This window comes from Heterocephalus glaber, unplaced genomic scaffold, assembly GCF_053883595.1.
Source record: "Heterocephalus glaber isolate CG9 unplaced genomic scaffold, H.glaber_assembly_v1.0 deba00001555, whole genome shotgun sequence".
In the NCBI taxonomy this organism is placed as follows: domain Eukaryota; kingdom Metazoa; phylum Chordata; class Mammalia; order Rodentia; family Bathyergidae; genus Heterocephalus; species Heterocephalus glaber.
The window spans coordinates 4,292,335-4,314,754 of record NW_028258346.1 but is presented as its reverse complement, the minus strand read 5'-3'; the positions used below and the strand labels follow the sequence as shown (position 1 = coordinate 4,314,754).

Here is a 22,420-nt window from a genome sequence, read left to right as displayed (position 1 = left end):
TCTCAGATACCACGGATACCACACAGGACTAATACCCTTGAGAATGACTATTAAGAATTCCTGAGGGAAAGACATGTATCCCATAACTCTGCAGCTCAGTTCCTTGTCTGGTCATCAGTCTTTGATCTAACCTCATCTTGGTGCTGCCCACTGTGGCTTCTGGACACTGCTTCTCTGAGTACAAAGTAAACTCATCACCATGCTGTTTCCCAGCATGATCCTGCAGGTGGGCCTGTTAGTCTTATTCTGCCATTCACTCCTCAGGCCACCTTGGATGTACCATTCTCTGATGTCCATGTCTTAGCATAACAGAATCATAGAAAAACTGCAGTAGCTACAAGTAGAGGATAAACTTCTGGGAGTTACTGACTAACCAAAGGCTTAATGTTCTTCAAGGCTTTTGGGCAGAGCACCTCCCCATAATCAGGCTTAAAAAAGAAATACTGTTGGCAAACCCATGGATAAAACTAGGATGTGGTTAAATAGTGAGTGATATCTGTTAAGGATTGCTAGCAAAGTTACCATACTAAGATGTATTAGAATGTTCACTTCTTTAAAAGACCCTTCTGTATGTAAACTTTAAAAAAAGATATCCCTTAAAATATCTCTTCCAATACTACATTTAGCCGTCTTAATAAAATGTTCTGTTCTTGGCTTAAGAACTAGGGAAAAATATGTTAACCTGGCCAAACAGGCAGGTAACAATTCCTGTTGTGTGGCTCCTTGGGCTATAACTAAGGCACTATGCTGACATGCTGATGGTGGGTCTGTTGGCCAAACACCTAAGGGGAAGCATCTGCACCCTCTTGAGTGCTGAGCTTACAAACAAGTTTCGTGATTAGCCTGCTAAGACATGGCCTCCCAGTGTCAGAATTCCACTATATGCTACAGAAGTCTTTCACCAAGAGGTATTACTGTGAGCTTGGGAAGAAGTTTTCTAAACTTTCATCCAATAAGGGTTTGGTTTAGAACAGGGATCACGTTGTATCTGACCTGAACTTGTTTTTTTTAAATAAGGTTTCATGGAAACACAACCATGCTCATTCTTCTGGTATTGTGTATGAGTACACTATCATGACAGAACTGAATGGAGGGACCATATGGCCTGCAGGGCTAAAATCTTTAGTATCAGACTTTGGAAAAACAGGAGAGAGAGAGAGAGAGACAGAGAGAGAGAGAGAGACTGACTTGGGACTTGGCCATCTACTCCTTTAGTTGACAGAGGGTAGAAGACAGCTCTAGGCAAATTAAAATAGTGCTGGTGATTCAAAAGTGGTTTGCTGACCCTGTAACTTAGTGAGGCCCAAATATATGTAACATGATAATTTAGTCCCAAAGGCTCTGACCCACTTAGGTCACCTGTGAGCCCCAGGCATGACACCTCGGTTCAGATTTGTGTTTCCTGGCATGTCAACCTGATTTCTTTAGGAAGTTCATAAACTAGATACACTGTGAGTCCTTCTAGATCAGATCACAACCTGGTTAAGCATAGGGAGACACTGAGGCAGAAACTGGTTATGCCTGGTAGGCCACCTCTAGTAATCTGATAAAACAGATGGGACACAAACTTCTTTGAGGTTTCAAGAGTGAAGAGAATAAGTGAGATGAGATAACAGCCACAAGTGTCCAAAAAACCCTCCATGTTTTGGTCCAATGTTTTCAGAACTAATTTTATGAGGCACTTGTCTTATTTGTGTTAGTAAGAGCAGCAGAGAAATAGGGTTATTATTTTTATATATACTGGGCTGAAACCAACATTCAAATCAAACTGTACCATGGTCTGAAACCATAAAGCCTTACATGATAAATTTACCCCCAAACAGTGAGCAAGGTCTTGCAATCCTAAGAACATGAAAAATTCCATTATAGTGGTCACAGCCTGTATTTTCACATTAAACTAGTCTTTTATACAGAAAAAATAATAAAAGGTAGTTAAGAAGGATTCCTCCCATGAAGACAAAAGAAGTGCATTGGTGCTTACTCATGTTCATTCACAAGGCAGCATGTGGTGCTCCTACTATCTAAGGGAATAATTTGATAGTTCTGCCCAGACTGACATACATCTATACTGCATATAATTACCATATGTACATAAGATTTCATAGTACCATAGTCACAATAGAATTCTATGCAAGATAGAGCAAATAAGTGTGAAAGACAGTCTTTTCCTTTCATTTTTAAAATAAAATCCACAAATTCTAATAAGACCCCAAAGAGCTCCCAGGCGTATTGTACAAATTCTATGAATGTTGGAACTATAAGAGCTCCAGATCAAGAACACACTGAGATAAATGAAATTTTAACCAATTTTGGGATGTGCTTGACAGACTAATGCAAATATGTAGGCATTCAAAGAAAAACACAAGATGCATAAAAGCCCACCAATAGTGATTGAGACCATAACCTCTAATTAGCACAGCTATACTGCATGGAACATTAAAGACACAAGGGAGGCTGTGTTGGAGATGCAGTCCAGATGTCATTGGGCTGCATGAGTACGTTGGCTCTATTATTTTTATAACCAGAGCTGAACATGCATACAATGCTGTCACACTCTAGCAGTGTCACCCTGGCTATGTTGGCGGTATATGGAGGCAACAAGGTTGGGAAAATAAAAATGCTAAAGGAACACATTTTCCCAGATAACAAGAAGTCTCACAAGTATTTCTTTTTTTTTCCCCCCATTAACTTTATTGGTACATTTTAGGTATAAAATACAGTTATATTCATCATTGGGATCTTGTACCTTTACATGAGTATCTTGGTTCTTATTTTTTGTTCCCCTTCCCTTGCCCTCCCTTCACCCGCTCCACCCTTCCCTATTTGCAAAGACGTTGTTTCCATTTTTTTCCTCCTCTCATATTTTTTCCTCTCCCTTTTTTCCCTTCCCCTACCCCTCCCATTCCCCTGCTCTTTTAGACCTTTTCTTCCTGTTACACAATATCAGTTATACATTTTTTAAATTACAATATTAAGATCTAGGAGACATTACCACAGATTTTACAGAATTTAAAAGGATATAGAAAGCATATTACAAAAATCTTTTTTCTAACTTATTTATTTATATTTGAATGAAACGTGAAACCTACCGTGGGCTGAGAAGTTGACAAGAGTATCACTCCTGAAAGTAGCACTTTTGGTATATTTTTATAAGTAAAGTGGAAATTTTGTGCCTTAGCATTGGCCATACAAGAAATGCTAACAAAATACTGTACATATGCATTTTAGCTTTTTCTGTTTTCAAGTTGGCTGGAGTTCAAACAAACTCATGTATTTAGAATGATCATTCATCCTATCCCTCATTTAATAAAACCTATTTAAAATATTGCCCTTATTAATGACTACCAGAATACAGGAGTGTTCATTATCCCTGTAATTCAATTGCCAGAAGTTTGTGTAATAAATCAGGAAAAGGTTAAAATATTTTTCATGGCCAAATAGAACATATCAATCTATTTTATTTGATTACCTCGTGTAATGAGGCCTTCTCAAGGCCAGATTACCTTACTCATTATAATTATGCCAGATCATATTTTTGCTTAAAATGGAAAAGATTTTAAAATGCCAGAGATTCATCCAAAACTAATTTAGGGCTTTCCCCCCTCCTTTGTACATTTCAGGACATGAGAAATGATGCCCTGATCTTCTTCCAAGAAGAGAAAAGAGAGTCACATTGTTCCCAATGGCATTAGGCAAATAGCATCTGGACAACTTCTTTTATTCACTGGTTTGAAAATTCAATAAAATCATCTATAATGTTTTCTAATTCCAAAGTTGAAGTCTATTCCTATTAGTAAACTTATTTACAATGATATGTTTCTCTATGTGGTGGCATTTCCCTCTAAGTGAATATAAGCTGAATTTGGCCAATCAAGGAGTTTATATTTTAAAAAATAATAGTTTAATCAATATAGATAACAGAGGCATTTTCTGCAGTCTTCCTTGTCCTCTCTAGGATAATCTCCTGTCTAAGGATAAGAGAAATTGCCCACCACCTCAAGCCTGGGTGGGAATCGTCTTCCACTTGTGGCGCCAGCTGCATTACAATAGCCCAGGCAGTGTCCCTGGGAACCAGCTGTGACTCCAACAGGATGACATTTCTCTGTCCTGCTCTTATCAAGGTGCTCCTCCAAATTGAAACAAGGCCACTCCAACCACTGACAGAACCCCACGCATCATGTAGGGTAAGAAAGCCTTCAGTCCCGCTTAAATCATAGGCACGTGCAAGACGCAAGATTATCTCAAGGCAAGAAATCAGGGGAGGAGAAAGCAGAGTGACCACAAAAATGGAGGCAGACCTTTCCTTATAACTCTTCAGCACTAAACTTTGGAAAACATATAAATGTGACACCTGCAAGAATGGCCCAGAATAAAACGACTTGAATACCATGTATTCAGAAGGGTGGAGAGCAACTAGGACTCTTATATGCTGCTCTGGGAATGTAAAATGATTAAACCTCCATCTCTTTGGCAGTTTCTAACAGAGTCAAACATCCCCTATCATATGATCCAAGAGTTTTACTAGAAAAGAAAATAAATGTATATATCCATCAAAAGATCTGTACAGAAATGCTCATAGCAGTTTTATGTACCATAGTTAAAATTGGAAACAGCCCAAATGTTCATCAACAGGATATCTGTACTCCATTTGTCCAGAAAAATAAAGAAATTATGGTCTATTCAAACAATAGAGTACCACTCAGTGACAGAAAGGGAGCAACAACTGTTAATGCAACATGAGGGCTAAATTCCAAAACCATACTGTTTAGTGAAAGAAGCCAGGCTCAAGCTTACATATGATTCTATTTATATGAAGTTCAAGAAGAGGCATAGCCAATCTTGGGTGATAAAAAGCAGCACAGTAGTTGCCTTTGGTGGAGTTGGAAATCAATCTGTAGGGGTAGAAAGAAACTTTCTAGGTCAATGGAAATGCTCTCGTCTTGATCTGTGTGATTACACAGGAACATACATTTTCCAAATAACTGGGTTGTATGCTTAAGATCTGTACATTTACCAAGTGCTAATTAAACCCCAGTAAAGCACTTTTGGCATTAAAAATGATAAGTTACTTTTAAAAGAATCAATAAACATGAACCACAAATAATATCCCTATAAATGATTCTCACGTTCACACGTTAATAGGAAGAGAGGCAGAGACACATTGGAAAGAACTTTAAAAACAGGAAGAACATTTTCAACCTATCAAAATGTGTGAACCAATATTTTAATAGGAAAAAAATAGAAACCCTTCATGAAACTTTCTGCTGTGAATTGTTAAAGGTATGCTGGGCAGACTTCAAGAAAGATTTATTTTCTAGTTGACTCCAAAATATAGTGAAAAAAATCAGTAGCTCCTGTTTGAATTATTTTACTTAGTTACTGTCATCAAAATGTTTATAGGCTTTTGGGAGGCAAAATTTGTTTCTTTGTAGACATTAAAATATAGTTGCATATAAGTTTCAAAATTTGTACACAAAGCACAAATAGCCTCACATATTCCACAACAATTTAGGGAACTGTTTAGTAATTATTTCTTAAATTTAGTAAATTCTAAGTTATTATGATAATTAAGCTAGTATTTCATAAGAAAGTATAATTATGAATGAAAGGTAGCTCTTAATCTGAATAAAACTTTGAAAAGTAGTTTGGCAATAAAGTTCACTATATAATTGAAAATCACTTTGATTTATATATTTCTATGCATATATCAACACTATAAACAGAGATATATTTACTAAAAAAAGATAATAAATATTAATGCTAATTTTATTCCCAGAGTTTACCTAAATTCATTAATTAAAGTAGCTTTTATAGAATTTTCACTGTTGAAGAAATTTGTGAAATGATAGAAAGAATAGATTTAGAGCAACAAAAATGAGAAATAATGATTTTCTACATACTGTTTTTCTCTAAGGCAGTGCCATGTAAGCTTAACCAACTCCACTGTTAAACTCTACCAAGTTATAATGAAAGAAATAAAAAGACTGTGCCCACACATTTATATTATTACAACAATATATTTCCACACATAGAACATATTTGGTCCCAAACAAAATTTATAAAATTCTCTTTTAGACCATCTATACCAAATCATAAAGAGATTACTATATGGCAATAATGTGAAAATACTTTATTATTTGTATTATAAAGGCCAAGGGTCAGTAAGATTTTTCCATAAAGAGCTTGATAGTTAATATTTTGAGTTTTGTGATCACGTTCAGTATCTGTTGCACAACCAGCTAAAAACATAAGAAAAATTCTTTGCTTGAAGTCTGTACATAAACAGGTAGTAGGTTGGATTTGGTCCACTGGTTACAACTTGCTGATTCTTGATATATGTCACGAACAACCTGTCATGGTTTATATCTAGATGTCCTCCCAAAACCTCATGAAATCATAGGTGAGGCTTCTGGAAGGTGATCGGATTATGGGGGCTTATTGCTGGCTTGCTGTTAGGAGGTGGGGCATGGTGGGAAGAAGTAGTCACAGACGTGTGACCCGAAGGTTGTATCTCCCTTTCTGGCTCCTCCCTTGGCTCTCTCTGCTTCCTGGAAACATACCATGAGCAGCTCTCCTCTGCCATGCCCTTGTGCCATGCTGCCTTGCCTTTGATCCAGCTGACTATAAACTGAAACCTCTACAAACTGTAAGCCAAAATAAGCCTCTCCTCCTTTAAGTTGTGGATACCAGGTATTGTGTCTTGGCAACAAAAAAATGACTAAGATACATCCATAACTATACCATGAAAATGCTGGCAGGGTCACTTAAAAAGTTCTGATCTTTTACCTTATAATCACCAAAATAGTTCCTTTCTAAATGAAACTTCTCTTCCAGTTCAGTATTACCCACAGAATTGCCGAAGGCAAAACCCAGGACTCAGTTATCACCTAGATGAAGAGGACTAGCTACTCCTTGTCTCCCCTCTTGAGACTCATTCAGATCCACTTATTATGCAAGGGTTAGGCCTTGAAGCCTTCCCCAGAACTACCATGTCACAATCATTTCTCCCATTTCTAACTCCTGTACATTTAATGGGTTAAACCTTCACACCACTCAGCACTTTTGTTAATGACTGAATACTTTGCCAAAATATACAATACTTTTAGTAAATAATTTAGAATCTCATTCTGCCTTGTTAGACTAAATTTCTTATATGTGAGTCTAACGTTTTGTTAAAGTAGAATGTAAGGTCTTTATGACCAAAGACTGCAACGTCTTTTCTTTTCTTTGGGGGGATTGATTGGCAAAGGCCTCCTCACAGTGGTGGTGATGAACACTTTTTAGCTACAAGGCAGCTCACAGAGCTGACCTCATTCTGAGCACCATGGGAAGTGAAGGGCTTGAGGCAGCTAGAATTGTTAGGGAATCCAGAACAGTGTGCGAGGAAGACCTTAGCGTGGACCTGCTTTGCCCCACAGCTCTGTGCTTCCCCTTCTGTAGAGTATGCAGAAGGTGCCTGTGAACTGACTTCCTGGCCCGGTTTTGTGTTTCTCAGCCTCTCATGCAGTTGGACGACATGACTATTTCCTGCCAATGGAAGGTGAGTAGAAAAAAATGGGTTATGGCTTATATCTAGATGTTCCACCACTCAGGTACTTATAGGTGGGGCATTTTGGAGGCAGCTAGATCTAGGGTGTACGAAGGTGGATTCATGGTGTGATATTGGGGTTCAAAGTGTGTGGATTAGTCCACTAATTGTTTTAGCGTAGTTCTTGATGTGGATAATGGTAGCCCTACCTGGGTGTAGGTGACACCAATCAATAAGCTTACAGCCTGGATGGAATATAAAGAGAGGAGGGGAAGGGAGGCTTACCACTGCTGCTGCTGTTTGTTGCTTTGCTGTCTTCTGCCCCTGCTTTGCCATGGACTATTTCTCCTCTGAGATGCCTCTCTGCCATGGCACCCTGCCTCAGAGCCAGCCGACTATGGAATGAAACCACTACAAACTGTGAGCCAAATAATCCTTTCCTCCTTTAATTTTGGGTGGCGGGTATTTTGCCTCGACAACAAGAAAAGTAACTAAGACACGATGTGAACCACTTCCAGACTGTCTCACAAAAACCTCCCACTCTCCCCCGTGGCTGCCAGCTGGATGTTGATGTTCAAGGCCTAATAACATCCATTTGCTGAAGAGTCTGTCAGCCTGGATCCCTGAATAACCATATGGAGCACAGCCTTACTGAATGATGGGTAAGCAGAAATGAGTTCTATCATGTAAAGCCATGGAAATTTGAGGGCTTATTTGCTTCAGCAGTTGTCATTACCTGTTTTAGAACAGAGGATTTCTTTTGTAGCAAGAGCGAGCTGTATACTGTTGGGCTATCTGTGCCATTCAATGATGCTATAGAGAGGCCCAGAGACGATCTGATTTATTCCCTGCTTCCAGTTTGTGACTTGCTTATATATTAACTTTTGAGTTCAACTAAGCCAGCCCAGAAATGATTATGCTCCTGGCAAATGCTTCTATCAATATGGTAATACTAAGAATCCAGAATAAGTTCTTTGAAATTGGCTCAATCATGTAAAACATGCAGAATGTCTTTTAAGAGGTAAGATAAAGAGCTACCCTAAAGCAAAAAGCCCATGTTTTCCCTTCCTGGAATTTTTTTCTTTCCATTCCTCAAAATGCAATGCAGATTAGTCATCAGTATGTCAACCCATTTGTATGAAAACGTCACAGATATTGTCAAGTAAACCAGTTCTGTTCGTGTGATTGTGTGTCTTTTGCATACAGGTATGGGTGCATATACCCGTCAATTTCATAGTGGCTTAAAATCAAGTCATTTCTGATTTTATCCATGCATTTTAGTAGGTTATAGTGACACTCAAAACCTTACAGAGAAATGAATCTCATTTTGTCATATCCTAGGAATTTTAGTGGTGAGGAATTTTCAAGCCAGATCCATTGCAGTGTAAATCCATTTTTGTCCCCTTGGCTAGAGTATATAATAGAGAATAAAAGAGCTTTAGAGCAATTCTCTTGGGTATTTTTTTAATATAGTCCAAGATGTATAGAATTTTAAAGTTTCTCCCTTTCTTGTTCTGAGGATAAAGTGCAAGCTTCCAAATAGGATTTGTACGTTCTTGATCAGGCTCCTGTTCACCTCTCCTACCCCGCCCACTATCCACCTGCATTCTGTGCACTGGCCACTCTGTGACTCATTTCTGTTCCCAGGATGCTGTGCACTCACTCTCCTCCAGCCTTTGCACATACATATCCCTCAGCCTAGCCCTAGTATCACCTCCTTCATCCCTCTCTTTTTCCTTCCGGCTCTTCTACTCAGCCTTCAGGCCTTGGCTTAGCTGTCATTTCTTCCACACAGCTTATTCTGACTGCCCTTCAAAACCAGGCTAAGTGAACTTCCTGAGTCTTCCATCAACGTTATTCTTAATTGGAAGACTCAACACCTCATGCTGTAATTGAATTTTAGTGGTCAGTTTCCTTCTTTAGATTTCAATCTCCATAAGGTCAGAGTAAATCTTTGTAATGACATTTAATCTAATATTAAACATTACATATGGACCATCATATGCACTCAGAAAATGTTGATTGAATGTTGCTAAATTTAGAGTAACCCTCATCTGATGTTGAGATTTACCACACATATAAAGATGATGTTACTGACCACCCACCAACCAAAAGACACTTGTCTTGAATTTTCTTATTCCCAGGATCACTTGTGACTAAAAGAATTGAAGTAAAAGAGCTGGGTGTAAATCATAGTTGTCATTTGTACAACTGATTATATTCAGTGACTAAATTCATGACCCTGAAACAGGACAATAGAGACTGACTTGTACAAATTGATCAAGAAAGACATAAACATGTCACAAAACAAACGAATGAGCCTCTCACTGGTTTGGGTAATTTGAACTTGTTTCTTCCAATCTGTAGATTCAGGGAGAATAATCCAGTGCAGCAGTGGCAAGCCAGACCTCCCTTCCTCCCTGCACATCGCTGCTCAGCAGCACACCTATTTGGGAGATCCTCTTTGAACTAATACTCGACTTGCTCCAGAATACATGGGACAACTAGGGCTGGGGATTTAGCTCAGTGGTTTTGCCGCCTGCTGCGCAAGTGCAAGGACCTGAGTTCGATCCCCAGTACTAAAAAAAAGAAAAGGGACAACTAGAGAGAATTTTTAAACCCAAAGCATCAATCAGCAATATTATATTGACTCTTGATACTATGTATATAAATGCTTGTTTTTACCTTGTGTAACTGATAATACTGGAAGGCACCAACTCCACCTTGCTCCTCTGCAGTCCACAGGACAAGGCGTAGAGTTCGCTTTGGACGCAGCCCTAGGAAAAATAATAAAACAAGTGATTTGTCCGTTGATTTTGAATTTTTTCTAATGGCAGCATCCATCGCCTGCATTGTGGACGCGGGAAACAATCAGAGGCACTGCTCTCTTGCTGTGCGGCTGCCTTCCTGAGGGTATGGCTGATACAGCAAAGGCAAAACTCGGGTCATCTCCAGGGCTGGGAAAAGGGGCTATGACAGTTGCTGTCTGCAGGTCAGGAAGTGATAGCCTCTAATCACATCCTGAACTGGCTATCCTGCCTGGCAGGGCCCAAAGGACGGTCAAGTTCAGGGAGCTACTAGGTGATATCCAGAAGGTGCAGTTAGGAAGAGCTTAAGGAGGTCTTTAGGTCTTGCAGAAATCTCACCTGGGACCAAATCATTTGGTTCTACTTCAAGATAAACTGTGGGAGGATTACTTAGTCTGAATTCACAAGTACAGCTACCTGCTCATGCTATCTTCAGTGCTGTTGTAACTGAGAAATGATGCAACATCTATGGTTACCTATGTCCAGTTTCTTCTTCTATTTAGAAATATAAGGTCATTCATTGAAGGTCAGTGAAAATTAATTGATCAGGGATGACATTTATTAACTTTATTACTTCACTAACAGCTTATGGCAATTTCATTGACTTGTGGTAAACAAATTTGTATAGACAGTCACTGGTTTATGGCAGTTCAATTTAGTAGGTTTTTTTTGTTTGTTTGTTTGGTTTTTTTTACCTTACAGTGGTGCAAAAGCAATGCATAGTCACTAGAAAACAAGACAAGAATTTTGATCTTTTCCTGGGCCTTTCTCGGGAGATTGGACAGCAGAGGCCACAGCTACCAGTCAGCCACACGATCACAAGGAGAAATAGTGGAGGCTTTGCGGTGCCCTGTGTAGCTCAGCTAGGATGTTGGGTAGCTTAGGATGTTGGGTACATTAAATGCATTTTGCACCTAGGATATTTTCAAGTTATGAAGGGTTTATTAGGAAGCATGCCCATCTTCAGTCAAGGAAGTTACTGAAGTTAATAATGGTAGATCTGGCATATCTGGAACCATTTTTGCATGACCATATCTTCTCAGTAAAAGTTAATATAAGGAAGCTCTTTTTCCAAATTAAAGCATGATGAAACAGTAGTATTAAAGTGCCACGTTGTCACCAAGATTTAAAATCTGTCCTGATTCAGACCTGATAATGTCATTTCTTGGAACTAGCAAAGGCAGAAAAATGTGAGGCTATACTTAAATCTTACTAAAAGGATTCTTCTCCCCGCCTTCTCACAAGCCACTCATTGATAAAGACTGAAATGTACTTTGAGTGGCTCTGAGATGGACGTGCTATGAGGCTCTGCTATAACCACAGGTGTGCTGCCACGCAAGGGTAGGGGGACAGGCAGCACAGGCAGGAGCCAGATGGTCAGCTGCAGCTGGGACATGGAACTCCTTCCTGCCATCTCCAGATGCCCACAGTCATCCTCCTCTCATAAGCACAGTGCTAAATTGCTAAAGGAGGCAGCTATATTTTTTTCTGAAATGAATACAGCTGTGAAGTTATTTTACACTTGAGAATTTCGACATTATTAAAAGAGCACAGTTAGGATGCAGGCTGACCTGAATTCCAGGTAAAGCCTGGAGAAGGAATTTCCACCTCAATCCCACCTCGAATCCTCTGGCATGTCCTTGTAAATCCATTAGAACTGAACTCCTCACCTCTGCTGCACTCTACTCTCTGGTGTCTGGATTGTTGCAGTTGTTTCCAAACAGGTCTCCTTCCCTCAGCCCTCACCTCTCTGAGGATGATGCTGCACACGGTGGCCAGAAGAACCTTTGCAAACTTAAGCTGATCATATCATTTCTCTGCTCAAAACCTCCAATAACCAAAGTGTAAGCTTCTGGGAGGCAGGGATTTCTGAGTTTTAATTCAGTTCCCAGATTATTTGGCACACACTAAGTATCCAATAAGTAGTACTGAAGGGATGTCTGAATGCAAAGCTTGGTATTTTCATTAGAATAATGAAAATAAAGTCCCTTCTCAGCCTCATCTAGAACTTTTGCCAGCTCATTCCCAGGCAAGGTGTTACATGGGGAAGAGATGAACAGATCTGCTGAACCCTGCTATCATTATACTGGCCTGCCTGAACCTCGCTCAGCCTTTTTATCTGACACATGGAGAAGATATTATACGCCTATACCATAACTCTTCATTGGGTGGTTGTGGGGATTAAATGAGATGGGATGATGTGTGTAAAATGACCCTGTAGCTGATATGTAATTGGCACTTAATAATGAACTATAAAACTGCATGATGGTATCCAGGCATGAAACACACACTTTCACCTCCACACAAAAGAAGGGGCATCTACTGCCCAGAGGGGATTCTTCCAAAGGCCTCAAGGCACTTGAGAAAGAAGAACCTTGGCACAACTACTACTTGTTCCAGAATCAAACCACCTATGACATCTTGGCCTTTTTGGTTGAGATCTAGTGCAGGGTCTGACTACTGGCTCACATTCATGGCATGAACTGAACAAACTGTTGTCTGAGAAAGAAATCTAATCAGGATTATTCAAAACCTCAACCTTCAATTCCTCTAAAAGAAATGTGCTTAAAGTTGATTTAAATCAAAGGACATTTTGCTTGGAACCCAGGGGAAGAAAATAAGATAAAATAGTATCATTTATATGCTGAAAATGAAAATTCTAAACATTTTCAAATATATAAGGAAAATACATTTTCGTTTTACATCTCTCTGTACTAACAGAAAAATAGTATCAAATTATTAAAATAATAGAATTCTCTAAATAACGATAAGAGGGCAGCACAAGCTGTAGAGAATCCACATTTAAAAGCCAATGTTCTGCATATTCCTATTGATTTGATGTGCGGCTTGAAAGTCATTACTGCACAGAGTTAGGCTCCCTCACATTTCAAATCAGCAATGGCCAATGCTGTTATATTAAGAAAATAAAGAAATAATGAGTCTGAAGTGAGGAATGCTAATGTCTCAAAAGGACAGAAGTAGAGATTGCTCTAAAAAGAAAGAGCCTAGCCAGTCGGGCGGAGAGGACATTGGCTGCATGGAGTTCGGCTAAATCTCGCCCTCAACCCACCCCTCAGTGACCAGCTTAGCAGTGCAGCACCTGCAGGGCACTCCCCCCCCAACCCCCAGCCTCCTCCTGGCTGTGCTGGTAACTGGTTCCACACTACAGACGCACATGGGGTCATAAAGGACATTGTCCTGAGCTCCAGAAGATAGACCAGAAGTGAAGAACAAAAAGAGGGCCTCCCTCAGGCTCCTTGATGAAAACTGAAGCCCACTGGAAAAGTGAAGAGAATCTCTGCAATAAAGGCACACCAGACCACTGTACATGGTAAGTTGGAGGGATCATCACCTCCCATCGGAATCTGGACTATCTTCAGGGGAAGGGTAGCTGGAACCCTTAGTAGAACCTTGCAGAGTTCAACCCTGCAGGAGGACAGGGAGCTCAGCTTGGGACTTGCAGCCAGAAATCTGCCTGAATCTCAAGGGTCTGTGACTGGCTTGCTGAGACTCATCGACTTACAACTGCACACTGCTGCCCACATTGTCTATTGTGACAGCAGAGACATACCCTGAAGGAGGCCCTTCATTTTTATTTTTTATTTGTCATTTTCAAAATTATTATTTTTCTTTGCTCTTATTTCTAATTTTTAATTTTTATTTTGTTCTTTTTCTACTCTTTTCAAAATTTTATTTTTCTCTTCTTTTTTTTCCTTGTTTTTTCTCTTTTCTCTCACATGCTTTCTTGCTGTCCCACATTATTCTTCATCTCCTTTTATGTTCCTGTTCTGGCCCTAATTCAGATTTCTTCTTTATTTTTCTTTTCTTCTCTTTTTCCTTTTTTCGATTGTCATTAGTTTAAAAGGAAAGTAAATATAGTTTCTAGCTTCCCTATTTCTGTTAGGTTGTTCTGTTCTCATCTTTGTTCTTTCATTCTGTCTTTACCTCTTGTGTTCAACAGTTTCTTAGAGTTTGCATGATCTTCCTGTGTCCTCTGGCTTCACTGCTAATCTTCCCCTATCCTTCTTCCTATCCCTCCCTCCCAAACTCCTTCTAACTCCCCATCCTGAAGGGTAAAGTTGCTATATTGAAGAGTTTATTCACAATAAACATATGGTGGGCTGGTCCTCGATTTTGACTTAATTCACAAAGTTAAACGTGATAGATTAATAATTACCAAAAATTGTCATTCTCTAAGCTGTGCTTAATGCTATGGTGTTGCTAATTGTATCATTTGGGCTGAGGTGTTGTGATTGATCTAATCAGTTGTCCTTCCTGGCATAATGAAAATGAGACAGCCTCAGAGTCATTAGAAACTCAAAACCTAAAGACCAGCTATACCTGGAAGACACATCTGAGAAGCAATCATTCCATAAGGTTCTAAATACAAGCAACAAAGATACTTACAATAAATAATTTTGAAGTATCAGCCCAGGAATTAAACCAAGAACAGTACCAAAAACAAAAATGAGAAGACATTTAAGCGAGGCACAATCCCAGACTTCCACTCCACCAAAGGGAAACTCTGGGGGAAATGAGGTGGAAAAGTCTGACAATCAACCACCTGGACACCCTGAACTGATAGCATAGGAAGTAACAAAACAGATGAATGAAAAGTTCAAAGCAAATAATTTCCCAGATAACTACAGAGATGGTGAGCAGAGTGAAAGACATGATTAGAGGCTCTAGAACAGAAACAGATAAAAAAAATAGATGAGCTCAGAAATATGGTAGAAGCCATGAATGCCCAGCATAAGAAAGAAATGGAAATCATGATTGCCCAACATAAGAAAGAAATGAAATCCATGAAACAGATTCAAACAGATGGCCAGGAGATTAAAACTCCACTGAAAACAGATTAAGTGAATGTGAAGATAGAATATCAGATATAGAAGACAGGATTGCAGTTAGTGTCCATGAAAACACAGATTTCTTAAAAATAGTAAGGGACCATGAGAAATCAATCCAGCAGCTGCTAGATGATGCAAAGAAGAATAACATAAGACTGATAGGAGTCCATGAAAAAGCAAGAGAAAGTACAATTGACATAAAAAAGTGTTCACAGGAGAAATAGTAAAAAACTTCTGAGACAGAGGTAGAGAATTGGACATACAGATAAGTGAGGCATATAGAACTCCCACTAACCATGATCAAAAAAATCTACACTTAGTCATATAATACTCAAGATCCCAGAAACTCAACAGAAGAACAAAATCCTACAAGCAGTTAAGAGAAAAGAAACAAATCACATACAAAGAAAAGCCCATCAGAATCACAGCAGACTTCTCAACACAAACCCTCAAGTCAAGGAGAGCCTCAAGCGAAGTATTGCAAGCCCTAAAAGAAAAAAAACTTCCAACCTAGACTGTTGTATCCTGAAAAATTATCTTTCAAAATTGATGGGGAAATTAGATACTTCCATGACAAAGAACACCTGAGAAATTTCATGAACACCAAACCCGCACTCCAAACAATTCTAAACAATATCCTAGGAAAAGACAATGAAGGTCACAACTCCAGGAGGTCCAACAGAGCAAACTCACCAGGCAAGGCAAGAAACTAAAGGGAAAGGGGGAAAAATAAAAAATAAAAGACCGAACATCTGTAAAACTTCATGACTAGGATGAGTCAATATCTATCAATTATAACCATCAATGTTAATGGCCTTAATTCACCAATCAAAAGAAATAGACTGGCAGAATAAAAATGGATTAAGAAGCAAAATCCAACAATATGCTGTATAGAAGAAACACACCTAACTCAAAAAAAAAAACTTCATAGACTAAAAGGATGGAAAACAGTTCTCCACGTGACAAGAACCCAGAAAAAAGCAGGTGTAGCAATCTTATTTGCAGACAAAGTAGACTTCAAACCAAAACTAATTAAGAGAGACAAAGATGGTCACTATATCCTTGTGAAAGGAACAATCCAAGAGGAAGAGATGACAATCCTAAATATATATGCACCAAATACAAATACCCCAACTATACAAAATGAATATTAATGGACATGATAAACCAAATAAGCACTAATACAATTGTAGTGGGGGACCTCAATACCCCACTATCACAAATAGACAGATCATCTAGACAAAAAATCAACAACAAAATTCTAGAACTGAACCAAGCTATTAAACAAATACACTTAATAGATGTTTATAGAGTGTTCCACTCCCCCAAAAATCAGAATATACATTCCCTTGGGCTACACATGGGTCATTCTCCAAAATAGACCACATGCTAGCTCATAGGGCATATGTAAGTAAATGTAAAAGAATTGAAGTTACCTCCTGTATACTATCAGACCATAATGCAATAAAATTGGTGATCAATAGCAGAAGAAACAGCAAAACTCCCACAAACACATGGAAAGTGAATAATATCCTCCTGAACAAATAATAGGTCACAGAGGAAATTGAAGAAGAAATTAAACAGTATCTACAAGTAAATGATAATGCCTGTACAACATACAGGAAACTATGGGAAGCAATGAAAGCAGTTCTACATGAGAAATTCATAGCAATGAATGCCCATATTAGGAAAACAGAGACAGCTCAAATAAACAACCTAATGCTGAACCTCAAGCTCCTAGAAAAAGAAGAGCATGACCAACCCAAAGCTTGTACAAGGGAGGAAATTATAAAGATCAGAGCAGAAATCAATGCAATGGAGACTAAGAGAACAATACAAAAAATCAATGTATCAAAGAGTTGGTTTTTCAAAAGAATAAATAAAATCAATAAACCTTTAGCCAACCTTATCAAAAAAAAGGAAAGAAAAGGCTCAAATCCATGCAATTAAGGACAAAAAATGTGAAGTCACAACAGACCCAGCAGAAATCCAGAGGATCATCAATACCTACTTTGAAAACCTGTACTCTAATAAAATTGAAAACACAGAAGAAATGAATAGATTCCTTGATTCATATGAATTGCCAAAGTTAAATGAAGAAGATCTAAAAATTCTAAACAACCCAATTACAATGAGTGAAATTGAAAATACAATAAAAAATTTACCAACAAATAAAAACCCTGGTCCTGATGGCTTCACTGCTGAGTTCTACAAGACATTTAAAGAAGAACTATCGCCATTACTTTTAAACTCATCAAAGAAATCGAAACGGAAGGAATACTTCCATTCATTCCTAGAAGCAAATGTTAGTTTGATTCCAAAACCCAGGAAAGACCCAAACAAAAAAGAGAACTCCAGGACAATCTCCCTAATGAACATAGATGCAAAAATTCTCAATAAGATACTGGCAAACAGAATACAGAGGGTCATCAAGAAGATCATACACCCTGACCAAGTCGGATTTATCCCAGGGATGCAAGGAGGGTTAAAAGTATGTAAATCAATAAATGCTACATACTACCTTAACAGAGCCAAGCACAAAAACCATATGATCATCTCAATAGATGTTGAAAAAGCATTCGACAAAATCCAACACCTATTCATGATAAAAACCCTACAGAAAATTGGAATAGAAGCTTTTTATCTCAACCTGATTAAAGCTCTCTATGAAAAACCAACAGCCAACATCATACTAAATGGGAAAAACCTGAAAACTTTCATGCTAAAATCAGGAACAAGACAAGGATGCCCACTATCACCACTCCTGTTTAATATAGTTCTGGAAACATTAGCCACAGCAACTAGAAAAGAGAAAGAAAAGGAATAAAGATAGGAAAGGAAGAAGTTAAACTGTCATTATTTGCTGACGATATGATACTTTACATAAAAGACCCAAAAACTCCGCCAAAAGACTTCTAGACTTAATTGACAGATTCAGTAGAGTAGCTGCTTACAAGGTCAACATTCAAAAAACAGTAGCCTTCTTGCACATACATAACTGACTCACTGAGAGAGAAATCAAGGAAATAATTTCTTTTACAATAGCATCTAAAAAAAATGAAATATCTAGGAATCTGTCTAACAAAGGAAGCTAAAGACCTTTACACTGAAAACTACAGCACTCTGAAAAAAGAGATTGAAGAGAATATAAGAAAATGGAAAGACATCCCTTGTTTCTGGGTAGGAAGAACCAATATACTGAAAATGGTCATACTTCCAAAACTGCTATATAGATTTACTGCAATGGGGATTGAAATTCCAACCATATATTTCACAGAACTAGAGAAAACAATCCAAAAATTCATCTGGAACCAGAAGAGACCTAGAATAGCAAAAGCAATTCTAGGCAACAGAGACATGGCAGGGGGTATCACAATCCCCAACCTGAAACTATACTACAAAGCTACTGTGACAAAAACAGCATGGTACTGGCAAAGAAACAGACCTGAGGATCAGTGCAATAGATTAGAAGATGCAGAAACAACTCCAGACATACTCAGCCACCTCATCTTTGACAAAGGAGCCAACCACCCTCACTGGAGGAAAGACAGTCTATTTAATAAATGGTGTCGGAAAAGCTGGATTTCAACCTGCCAAAGATTAAAACTAGACCGATATCTATCACCATGCATTAAACTAAGCTTAAAGTAAATTAAAGATCTAAATATGAAGACAGAAACATTAAACTTGCTGGAAGATAAGTTAGGTAGAACTCTTGAAGACATTGGCATAGGAAAAGACTTTATGAACAAAACCTCAGTAGCACAGGGACTAGCACAAAGAATTAACAACTGGGGTTTCATCTTATTAAAAAGCTTCTGGACTGCAAGAGAAACCACCAACAGAGCTAAGAGACAACCTACAATGTGGATAAACAATTTTAGCAGCTGTACCTCAGACAAAGCACTACTATCTAGAATATATATAGAACTGAAAAAAATCAGACCCCCCAAATTTAAAGACCCAATACAAAAATGGGCATCTGAAATGAATAGACATTTCTCAGACAAAGAAGTAAAAGCAGCAAACAAACATATGAAAAAATGTTCAATATCACTGGTCATTTGAGAGATGCAGATGAAAACGACATTGAGATTCCACCTCACCCCAGAAAGAATGGCTGCTATCATGAAATCAACCAATAACAAATGCTGGTGGGGGTGTAGGGAGAAAGGAACCCTTCTCCATTGCTGGTGGGAGTGCAGACTGGTGCAATCACTGTGGAAATCAATATGGAGATACCTCAAAGAACTAGAACTAGAAGTCCCATTTGACCCAGCTATTCCTCTGCTGGGTATCTTTCCCAAAGAATTAAAAGAATCATACCACAGTGACATATGTGCACCCATGCTTATAGCGGCACAGTTCATAATAGCTAAAACTTGGAAACAGCCCAAGTGCCCAGCAACTGGAAACTGGATAAAGAAAATGTGGTTTTTAAAATAAAATGGAGTACTACTCGACCATAAAGAATGAGAAACTAGAGATATTTATAGCTAAATGGATGCATATTGAGGCCATATTCTTAAGTGAAATAAATAGGACACACATGTGTAAATACCAAATTGTTGCTCTGGTGTGAGAAACTGAAAGTGTAAAGAAGGATTAAAATGATTAAAATGAATAACTGGTAATTTGAAATAGGAAGTAAAGGTCCAAAGGGGTAGGGAAAGTGGGAGGGGAAGGGGAAAGGAAAGAAGAGAAAGGAAAAACTATGAGAAATGGAAACAAAGTCTTTGTAAATAGGGAAGGGTGGAGGAGGTGAAGGGAGGACAGGGAATGGAGAAAAAAAAAGAACCAAGGTACATCATGTACACGTAGAAGTACCCAATGATAAATATAAACTTTGGATTGTATACCTAAAATGTACCAATAAAAGAAGGTAAGCTAAAAAAAAAAAGACAGAACCTCCTCAAGACCCTGCAAACTTCAGCACCCAGCAGCAAGGAACACTGGCACCTTCACCAAGTAGAGTCCCTCAGGGGTTTAGCAAATACCTGTGTCCAAAGTCTCTTTTCACTCTATCTGATTGTCCCTCAACCTGAGAAATATATGGGACCTCGTTCAGTAACTAGACCCTGACCCTAGTGTGGCATTTTGTTGCCCAGGCCACCTAAGTCCACAAGGGACAGCATAGGGTAGAAAGGCACTGGCTGTGGAGTCTGAATGAGTTGAGTTTCATTCCTGGCTCTGCCACTTCTGGCCCTGCTCGGTGGGACGCATCTCCAGTCTAAGGCAAACACGTGGAATAAGGCTGTAGATCAGAGGTGAGAGCCAGCCCACAAGTTTCAGCTGGCTAGGAGTCGGGTGTTCCTGAGGTTTTGTCAGAGGAAAGGCAATTAGTTTTCTCATCGATTTATGCAAACTGCCCAGAGATCCTGTGACCTCCTCGAATTTCGATGAAGACCTTCAGATAGTAAAACAGTTTATAGCATCACGATGTTTTGTTTTGTTTTGTTTTGTTTTTCTGGAAAAGAACAAAAACTACCAAAAGGGTGTCTGAACTTTGTTTGGGGCCATAAATATAAATATGTGTATTTCACTTTCCTTTCATTAAAGAAAATAATGATACCAGGGGAAATAGTGCCTATGAGAAAAGATGAAAAAAATGTTTAGACTTTATGTTTCTGTATTTCTCAAATTTAAAAATGAGAAGGCTGAGAGATGACAATCATTAACTGGTATATTGAAAAGGTCTGTTGACTTGTCTTATGCTTGCATCACTAGGGCAAAGGAAAATAATTGTGAATTTCAGCAGAAAAACTTGGATTAATGCAGCCTTGTAGGTCCCTTTCTCAAATTGCAACTTCTCTACAACACTGTTTGTCAATGGGGTGAATTGACCCTGACACCCACTACCTAGTTTCTCGAACTACATTTGTGTTCTCTCTACTGTAACATAACTCTGCAGGGAAAATACAACTTTTCTTATAGAAATATACTCACTCTAGCTCATAGATACATTGGTTGACAACCATTTTTTAGCAGCAGTTTGGGGGAGACCTACACTTCCAGAGACTTCTTCTATTCCTGTAATAAGCTTGAGTTATAGAAATAAAACACAACAGAGTAGCATATAAGTTCAATGAGAGAAGATACTAAAGCATCATGGCTAAATACATGTGGGTTGAGACTTATTTCCACTTTGGGCAAATTACATAATTTGTCATATAATATATGAGCACATCATCATTGATTTTTTAAATAGGGGACATGGTTAGGCAAAGATTAATTATTTTATGAAGAAAATGGCAATTACTCTTTTCAGGCAGGAGCAGAAAGTCACCTTGATGATGATCTTCATTCTTGGGAGAATCACCATGTGTCCTTTTAGTTATGTAAATATAAATCAATTAGGCACTTTTGTGGGGCATGGGGCAGGGCAACAGAATGTTCTTTGAAGTCCATCTTGCAAGCCTATCTCTTGAGCCACCTGGAGGAACAATTGGGAAGGAGGATCAGTGTAAAAATGAGAGCCAAGCTCCTGTGTCCGCAACTGTCTCCTTTGATTGAAGGCTGGAGATAAGACTTGTTGGGGCAAGGTAACAATGATTAAGGTTCTCACACAGAGAAGGTCCTCAAAGCCAAAGAAATAAAGTGACCCTGCTGGAGGGAGGAGGCCGGGCTGCTGAGCTGGGGGGGCCAACTCCAGAATCTCCTCCAGACCCAGCCACTCTGGCACCATGGAGACAATTTAGGGAAAATGGGCACCACTGTGACACAGATGCACGAGGATGCCACGCACCAGGCACACAGAAGCAGCTGGCACAGGCACAGCCAGCCACAGATTCCAGACGAGGCCTGGCCCATGGGCCTGGGTGAAGACCCAGGGTTCACGGAGAATTCAGAGCAGGGAGAGGGCCCTCCCCAGGACAGAGCAGGTCCTGCTGACCAGGGCCGGGAAGCTTGGGTGATTAACTGGAAAGGAGATGGAAGCAATGTGATAATATTTATAATCATGTTTGTGGAACAGGTCATCACATTTACATTTCCATAATTCAAAGGGAACAGTTCTACCTCATTAAAGTGAATAGGCTTCTAAGAGCTAGGAAAATCACTATTAATCACTGATGGAGTAGAAACCCTGAAACCACACATGTGGGGGCCATTTGTGGCCTATTTCAGTTTTCCCCTCACCCCTTGCTTCTGCCCTTCATCCTGGACTCCAGCCCACCACATTCCTGGCTGGCCCCTGAGAAGGCCATGCTGTCTCAGGCCTTTGGCCTTTTGCATAT

The 22,420-nt window shown here is 39.1% G+C and overlaps 1 protein-coding gene across 6 annotated transcripts in view; it reads right to left on the bottom strand.

Annotated features, from left to right (window-relative positions):
- Positions 1-22,420, bottom strand: part of Cpq (carboxypeptidase Q) — a 502,796-nt gene that overhangs the window by 114,632 nt on the left and 365,744 nt on the right. For all 6 annotated transcript variants that reach the window (XM_087190644.1, XM_087190642.1, XM_021262674.2 and 3 more), the window contains one exon: positions 10,214-10,305. In XM_087190644.1, coding sequence (XP_087046770.1) covers positions 10,214-10,305 — 92 coding nt within the window. The remainder of the gene's footprint in view (positions 1-10,213; positions 10,306-22,420) is intronic.